General features: G+C 30.2%; 1 protein-coding gene across 1 annotated transcript in view; it reads left to right on the forward strand.

The window, feature by feature from the left end:
* LOC117182664 overlaps window positions 1-9,364 on the forward strand; it is a 29,858-nt gene extending 20,494 nt beyond the window's left edge. Inside the window, exons 2-5 of the mRNA XM_033375769.1 lie at window positions 3,698-3,872; window positions 4,059-4,465; window positions 4,549-4,648; window positions 9,173-9,364. Coding sequence (XP_033231660.1) covers window positions 3,698-3,872; window positions 4,059-4,465; window positions 4,549-4,648; window positions 9,173-9,364 — 874 coding nt within the window. The remainder of the gene's footprint in view (window positions 1-3,697; window positions 3,873-4,058; window positions 4,466-4,548; window positions 4,649-9,172) is intronic.
* The last annotated feature ends 245 nt before the right edge of the window (window positions 9,365-9,609 follow it).

Here is a 9,609-nt window from a genome sequence, read left to right on the forward strand (position 1 = left end):
AGAATTTATTGAAAATTGTATCGCGTATTTCATGAATGGCTCCCTACCTAGAAGAATGTTATACTTAAAAAGATAAATTTTTAACCCAGAAAGTAATAGTTGAATTTTCAAATAAAAAAAGAAGTGTTCAACAGAATAATTCATTTTTTAGCCAAGGAGATAAATATCATACTAAAATGATACGAAGTTTCAACGCTGCGTAAAACGAAGTTGCCGCTTTCCGTGGCCTTCGTGCAAAAAAATAGTATACACACCTCGGCCAGTAAAAAAGAAAGCCTCAGATCACATGGTTATCATTTCATATTTTACTGGCCTAGCATGCAATATACTATTTTAGTTACAAAAAATAATTTCAAAATTTTTTAAAACGATTTTCCAACCAAAGAGATGAATATTCAATTAACATGATAAATCTTAAACAACAAAAAAATGAATTTTTAACAAAATACTTCAATTAAAAAGTTGTAAAATTCATTAATTTTCAACGGCCAGTTCTTTAAAAGTATACCGTTTTAAGTATTCTTTTAAAATAGTTTAATTGCACATTACAGTTGAAGATTAATTATTTAACCAAGCATGGGTTTCAATGATTTTTGAAGAATATAAAATGTTATTATAATAAACACAATTTTCAGATATAAAAATTGTAACTATTAATTCAGATTCTCTTTCAGTTATTATATACACTCCTAATATATAATTGTGTTTCTTATGATAACATTTTATATTTTGAAAAATCATTAAAACCAGTGCTTAGTTAAGTAATTAATCTTTAACTGTAATGTGAAATTAAAGAATTGTAAAGGAATACTTAAAATAGTATGCGTTTAAATAATTGGAAGCTGAAAATTAATGAATTTTACATCTTTATCGTTGAACTACTTTGTTCAAAATGCATTTTTTGTTTAAGATTTATCATTTTAGCAGAAAATTCATCTCATTGGTGAAAAAATCATTTTTAAAAATGTGAAATTAATATTTTCAAATAAAAATAACTTTTGTTTCGTTAAAAACTTCATCATGTTAGTGGGGTATTTGTCCCTTTGGTTGAAATATGAATTATTTTGTTCAAAAACTAATTTTCTAATCTTAAAATTTAACTATTCCATTTTTGGTTAAAAATTTATCTTTTCAAGCATAACATTCTTCTAGATAATTGGGTAAAACTTCATGTATTCTGTTTAAATTTCCCAGAGACAAATTTGCTACAAAATTGCAGAGTTTAATTAAAAACACAAATTGTCAAAAAAATTTCAATATTTCTAAGGCGAGAATGAGGAAACAAGTATTTCACAGTTCCTTAAAATTGTTTTAATTACTACAATCACGAGAGAAAATTCTAAAAATAAAGAAAATTGTCAAAAATTGAAAGAATTTTTTTATGCAGTATTTTCCGAACGAGCGTAGGTTTTCGAGAAAGTACATTTTATCGAAAACCCCACTTTTTAACGTTTTAATTTATTTTTTTAGAAATGTGCTACATACCTGCTAAGATTCGTTCTTGGTAAACCACTGTTTCACATTGAAAAAAATTATTACTAAAAAAAACGAATACATTGAAACTCTTCTATAGCGCCGATTTTGGGGCTGAAAATAGGTGGGAACTATCCTGTTACGCCAACCAGTGGCGCGTCGTCAATTCTCGGAAGGGCTATAGAAAGGAGGGCTATTGAAAGGTTTCACTGTATTTTCATTTTTCTGGGAAACAACGAAACTTACGAAAACCGTTCAGATAATTCTATACGCAACTACAAAGGTTATATATAAAATATCTTTTTCTGTTTTCTTTCTTCATCGTATTTTGAGAATATGAAAATAAATGTTTAGGAAAACCCCAACTTCTTTTTTTTATTATTAAAAAGACATGTTTGACAATACACTCAAGACATTCCATCGCTTTATCAGGGCTAAAATATTGTTAAAGAAGAGAACGTTTTTTTCGCAATGTTATTTTTTACTTTTTCTTGTACAAAATGCAAGCTGTCACATAGAATCCAGAAGTATGTATTTTTGTCGAAGTTTTCTAGATGTGATTATTCGTTTATTCAAAATTAATTTTTTCAATAATAAGCAACGGTGTGACTAAACGCGAGAGTTTGGTGTATTTCTTTAAAAAATAAAATTTTTTAAGTTTTCTTAGAGAAAATTACCTTTCAAGAATTTTAGAAAAACAGTTCCTTTTTATTTGAACTTTTCCTGAAATATTGCCTGAGTATAAATCGAATGACCAAGATTATTTAAAAAAATATATTGTAAAATATTTAAAAAATCTATTTTTAATTGAATGAATAAATCTAGAGCGAAATGTTTAATGGCGAGTAATATTATTAAGATTGCTTTATAAATTTATTGTTTTCCTTATATGAAGAAAAAAGTTACTTCTTTCTAAAGAATTTTAATTTTCTACTGATTGAAATGAGTAAACTTTTCAATTTCAACCAATGACAAGGAGAAAAAATTATATTAAATCATATTTTTCAGAAATTATATTGTATCAATTTTTTCTTTGTGCGATTGCGAAAAAAATTCAATAAATTTCTGTATAGTCTTATTTATTAAATTAGAAACAAGGTAGAATCTATTTATTTTTTCACTTATAAGGTATTTTAAATTAAATTTATATGTAATTTAAGAAATATGGATCGACAATGAAAATACTGAATTTTATCTTTGAATGAACTCTAAATCAATGACCATATTTTTAACCATATTTTTTGCAATCGAATTTTTTCTCACCATCGCTTCTTACCGATTTTTGAAAAATGATTGCATTTTAATAAATGACGGCTTATTATATGTCAAAAAACATTCTCTACAACTCTACTGTTTCCAATTTCAAAAGTAAATTTTTCTATGGTTTAAATCGTTAGAATAATTTTGGTTCAGAAAACATTTTTTTCATTAATTATATTTTAACATTATTTAGTTATTTTCAAAAATTGGTAACAAGCGACGATCAGAAAAAATTGAATTGAAAAAAAACATGGTTAAAATTCACGTTTTTTTTGTTGTTATTGTGAATTTTAACATTTTTTATAAAAAACAATCTTTTTATTTGAAATAACATCAGTCACAACATATTGATTCTTAAAATCATAGAAAACCCATTTTTTCAGATATCTGACTTTTAGCACGACAGCTACCTTAATGTTCTTTGTAATTACATTGACACTTTAAAAAACGAAGTAAGAAGAACACATGCCACTATCCCGGAAGGATAGTGGCATAGTTCCATAATTCCACATAATAGTGGATAATTCCGCATCAGAACGTCTGATTCTCATTTAAAGTATGTATGAGCTTACGAGCGAAGGGTTATATTCAATAGATACTTGTGGTATAATTATCTCTAGCACCTATGAAACCTTACACATTTTCTGCGAATCAGTTATAAATTAATAAACTACTTCTTACCTTCTCTAACGCTTAGTAATATCTCATGGAAACTGTTCCATTATTGCAATTGTATTCCACGATATTACTGAAAGCTATTTTAACAATATATTTTCTTGATTCCAATTCCAGTCTATACATATTTTTTACACCAAATTGCTTAAGATAAAGAAACAAACATAAAAATGAAACTTAAAATTACGCTGGGAGCTCTTTTAAACTTTACAAAAATGAGTACATATTTGACATTATGCTGGCCCCCTCTGACTCGCGTTTCTAAATTTAGGATCATTGTACTGGACAGTTTGTGCTTTCTCTCATTCTTATCGCCAATTCTTTTACTTCTCCCATTATTAAACTCAGTTTATCAAGATTGGGATGATCCGCTCGTGATGTCAAATTCAATCTGTCTCTCATGTGCTGTTACTCAAGTTGCTATGAAAATTGTTGTGTGCAGGATTCAACGTCATCACTTTCAGGTTTAATTTTTTTGGATTCATTCTCTGTAAAGTTCACTAATATTTTTTTTTACTTAACAGCAAATTTTATAATATTAAATCATGAAATATAATATTCTAGCAATATTTCTTCACTAAATTTCTACATATTTTAATGCCTAGACACTTCGATTTCTTAAAGCTGACAAAAAAATCTGTTTATCTTAGGCCATAATTCTTGAAATGATTACATTTTTAAAAGATGCTAATGGCTTAGAAAGAAAAGTTGTGCAATACTATGTAAACAAGCACGTAATTTTACATTTGGTGCTCTCTGTCGGATGTTTATTGACAGCTCTAAATTTTGTCTGTGGTCCATTTTTATTATCAACGTCTCTTCCAACAGACGCTAAATATCCTTTTTCGATGAATTCGAGTTTCGTGAGATGTGTCCTTTATTCGCATCAAAGCTTTGTCGCTTTTCAAGTTTCATCAGGAATGACAATTGATTGCTTGTGTGCTAGTCTACTATGGTATACAGCCGCAAGATTTAAATTATTAGCGAAGAATTTCCAGGATGTAAAAAATAAACACGATTTCTTCCAATGCGTTCGTCAACATCAACACTTATTAAAGTGAGACTTAAATATTAAATGATTTAGACAATATATAAAATCTACAATTTAGTTCATTATTTAATTTCGTATAAATGTTCCAGATATGCAAACAATGTGAGATCAGCAACCCAGTTTTTAATATTTTCTACTGTGATCACAGGAACTATTGGCATAGTTTTTGCTAGTGTGCCTCTTTTTACTGTACGTATAATTAGTATCATATTTCCTCAATCTTTATGCGAGATTCATCACTTTTTAAAATTCGTTATTGAAAAAATTTAGTACTTAATCAAGAAATACAAGTACGGACGAAAGTGTCTTTTCTTGACCTAAAAAATTTTTTCTTGTTTCAAGGAAACGTACAGGGATGGAGAAAATTGATTTTAATTAATCTAGTAAATTTTCTTTGGACAAGAAAAATTTGACTGGATAAAGAAAACATTGTATCATTCGTATTTGCATCAATATTTATTTAAATCAAAGCTATTCTTTTATCCTTTAATTTAAATTTCCTAAAATGCACGATTTAGATTTTAAAAAAACATTGAGTCAGGCTGATAATTAAATGAAGTAAATAACAAAATTTCAATTTAATACTACTTTGAAGTTATCATCAAAATGACGATGACATAATTCAGTTTTGATTCAGAAAAGGAATATATGTTACTAAATAATTAACCTATATATGGTGTGTGTGTGTGTGTGTGTGCAATTTTTCAGATTAGCACCCGCTCCCGGTGAAACCTGCGGTTGGCCTTATGACAAATTATATATGTGTGTGTGTGTGTGTGCGTGTGTGTGTGTGTGTTCTTAAAGAAACATTATCTGAAATTTTCCAAAAAAATTATTCATCATGTTTTGTTCACTTACTCCTCAATTAGGAAATAAAATTTGTAGAGTTGAACCTATTATTGCAAATATGATGCGCAAAAAACTAAACAGCTTTTACAATAAGTTGAAAAGTTCTGAGATTTATTTATTGTAAAATAAATCTTATATAATATATACACATGCCTTCATTTCTCAGATCTAATAACCCATGAAATTTGTGATACTAAATGCGATTCGGGCTTTGGAAATCCTCCATCATGTCAGGATGTCGAAAATTCTAACCTAAAAGTGCCAAAAAAGTTGTTTGGCCATTTTTGACAAATATTTTTTACATAGAAGGTCTACAGAATTTTTTTTTAACATTCTCACCACTTTCACTGTGAAGTACTATTTGCATCTTTCAAAGCGTTTTTGGTTATTCTGATTTTATTTTTCTGTTGAGTAATGTATAATAAACTGAATTTTAAGATTTCTCAAAATAAGAGAGTACCTGCCTTTTACATTTTGTATGGCTTAATTAAGTTTATGCATTGAACTAATGTAAGAAAATTTAGTTCCATTAAAAACCTAAAAATTCAAATAGAAGAGTCGCCTGCAGGCTTGCCTTCAAGGCTTGGAACCTCTGTTTTTCCTTGACTGGCCTGGCAGTATCTTGCCTTCAGTGGCTCTATTGACCTTTATCTTGACTTGGCTGGCCAAACTGACTTAGAGGTTCCTCTAGACCTGGCAATACACCCATCTTCAATTCACTAGCTGTATATACCTCTATCTTACCGTGATTATCCGAGAAGTATGCATGTCTTGCCTTCACTGATTGAATAGACCTGTACCTTGCCTCGAATGGCCGGGAAATAGCCCTACCTTTCCTTCACTGGATGAATAGACCTCCATCTTATAGTGACTAGCCGTGCTCTACCTATTTCTTGCCGTCACTATCTGGATAAACCTCTATATTGAATTACCTACACAGGTAGTTTTGTTCAGAATGTGATTTTTTTTATTTTTATTTTGAGAAATCTTAAGATTCGTTTTCTATAACTCACCAAGAAAAAAGAAATGTTGTGACCATATTCGGATTCATCGTACTCAGATGTTCCATTGGTGAAATGAGAAAGATAAGCCAAATTTAAAATGAGAGATGTATGTAAAACATTTTTCATAGATATAATGAAGACTTTAATTTATAATAATTCAATTAATAAAATCGTTTTTGCATTCTTAGCCGGTGTCACTGATAATTAAAGCACAGTTCGCCTTCATTATATGTTCTGCTGGAGCACTTCTTTTTATAACGGCTTGGCCAGCTGAGCATTTGATTTCAACGGTAATGAGTTTCAATTTTTTAATGAATGTACAAATAAAAATATTTATCTGACGTATAGTAGATGTGGGGTAAAATTTTGCCAAGTATCCTCGCTTAAAAATTTTATGTCACCCATCTTATTCAAATCCCGACAGATTGTGATAATTTTAATTAATTGTGACAGACAGTGATAATTCGATAAAGGGGGCGCACCTTGTTTATCGGAGCCCAAATTTGGATGATTCACCCCGATCGATAACTCAGAAGTGTACAGAACTTCTGATACGGTTATCCAATTTTTGATGAGAGTCCCCTTGCTTTTCATGCTTTGGGGTGTTTGTTGATTTGTGTCCCATGCCTCTCATATTTGCCCTTCGAAAAATTTTTTTTATTGTATTTATTGTTTGCTTTGCTCTTTCCTTCACAATCTTTCTCTTCGGGAAAATGTCATGCCGTGGAAATGAGGAATTATTCTCAAAAATCAGAGTAGATTCCGAAGAGGGTGCAGAGAATTTTAGTTTTGCTTATCCGTCACACTTTTTGCAGAATCGAACTGAGTTTTAAGGCTTTCATAAGTGGCTGTATGATTTTCTTTGGAGATGAAGAATATTACAGAAAACTCATTTTAATCAAGCACCAGAACCACTGAGACACTACAGCATGCCTTAGTGCTGCATGTTATTTACGTATCACGTATTTTGTGAATGACCCCTGATCATCTAAAACTCTAACAATACTTTCGATCCAAATTTCGTTTTGGGATGTTTTTCAAGAGAAAAAATGTATAATGCTTATATTTATTGTAAACCTCGTTAAAAGACCTTTCCATACCCCTTATAAAGAAGTAAAATTGAGTAACTTTATCAGGAGTTATGTACAGTTCAATGTTAATGGCCGGGGGGGGGGGGGGTAGACCAAAATTCGGACCCTTGTACTTTGTCAACCCATTATACTAGGCGCCTCCCAGGAGGAAATATTATATATAGTTTATGTATAGTGGGAAGTTCTATGTAGAATATTAATTTGTATTATGCATTTTTTATATAAAGCAAATTAATATTATATATAAAACTTCCCACTATATATAAACTATATATAATTTTTTTGCCTGGGGTTTTCGTCACAGAATATAAAGAGGCCCACCAGCACTATACTTTGGCGGAGTTTCAATAAGATAGGCAGCCATACAATTTTAGACGGGGACACTTGACAAATTTTATCCCATTTTTACGAAATTTACTGCTATGTACATTTCTGTTTCTAAACATTGTTATGTAATTCTTTCATCCCTAGGAAGTGCGTCTGTAATTTATTGAAGAATATGTCCCAGATTTTATGAAAAAAAAGTTTTTGAGATTTTTTCGGGCCTAGAATATGAACATTTTTTATTTCATAATAGTTAATTGTTTAAAATAAGCCTTAAATTTTTTCTGAAATAATATAGGCAAGAAATTTCTTCTACAGTTTGAGTACAATATTGCCTAAAAGAAATAAGCATAAAAAATTATAGAGGGTGGCCTATAAAAATTTTCAATTTCAAAATACACCAAAAATACACATTTTTCATAGTTTAAAGACCCTTAGAGTAATTTAACACGTATTTCCATCTATTATTTACATAAAAAATATGTGAGGTAGTTAATTACGCAGTAAAAACAAATACTTTAAGTTATATTTCACTTGATGTAAGATTTGAGTTGAATTAAGGAAACAACTAAATTTAAGTATACAAACTATTTTAAATGAAGCACTTAATAAACTTAAATAATAAATAAGCATTTCTCGACTGGAATAAAGTAAAGCATGGCCCTAAGTTACAAAACAAAATTCTGAAAGTAAGTTTAAGGCAGACAAAATAACATCTAAGGCCTTCGTTACCTCAAATTTAGAAGGACGCCTCACTGAATTTCATTTTGGCTGTGTCCTAATCGCGCTGGAACATGCGCGCAACGCAATCTCGGTATTCTGCTCCACTTCGGCTTCAATTGGGAATGGGTAGTAGTTCGGGCCTGGGTATGTTCCCGTATGCATTCAAGAGGCAAAAGATAAAAACCAGTTAATTTTATGTATTTTTTCCTGCTGAATCCAATGGTACCGGTTAATTTTACAAAACGCAATTGTTTAAACAAATATGAAAAATGGTTTTTCTCAACGGGACCATTTTTTTGAAAATATGAACAATTCTAAGCATAAAAGTTCTCTTGTAATTTTTCTGTTAAATTCATATTTACAAAGTTATAAAGTTTAAAATTTCAAAATTTGATGTTTTGCCAAATTTGAATATAGATTATTCTTGACCTATTAAATATTTTTTTAAAATTGAACAAGCAATTTGTTCTTTGAGAATTCATCTACCTATTCATTGTACACAACATTGGATTAACCAGTCGGAAGTCTAGTTATCGCAATTTACAAGTAGCGCCTTTTGTGCGCGCGACAGTGCGTTTGGCGCTTATGGCTGGCGAGGTACTCGCGGCCTTACATAGGTTGGTCGGATTGCAGGCTCGTCAATTGATTATTATCTAAACCATTTTCAAGGAATGGCCGAAGAGTACTTAGTAAAAGTATATCAGAGAAACACTGAATTGCAGAGTTTTTATGAGTTGCGTTGCCAAAACTATCACTGGAGTAGAAGAACTTTTGATCTAGAAAAATTGCCACCAACGTCTGCTTCCATGGTTTTGCATATAAATGGAGCATTTTACGTAACGCATCAGCAAGTTAATTGTTTGAATAAAAATGCTAACAAATTAGATCCTTTGTTATATGGATATGATATGTAGAACCATTTGTTGGTGCTTACATATTATTACCGCCTTTGAGCGAATTTGTTCCGAATTGTCGTTGTACAGCTTGCACTCGAAAAACATCATGTTGCTGCTTAGTAGCCAAAATAAAGTGTTGTTCATTTTGTTTGTGTCAAAAAAATAATACATGTAAAAATAAATTTGATGAGGCTGATGAAAAAAACTGAGCAGCAAAATATTTATATTTTATATATTCCAATATTTATGAACAGTTTATGATA

The sequence above is a fragment of the Belonocnema kinseyi genome, chromosome 2 (genome assembly GCF_010883055.1).
Source record: "Belonocnema kinseyi isolate 2016_QV_RU_SX_M_011 chromosome 2, B_treatae_v1, whole genome shotgun sequence".
Taxonomy (NCBI): Eukaryota; Metazoa; Arthropoda; class Insecta; order Hymenoptera; family Cynipidae; genus Belonocnema; species Belonocnema kinseyi.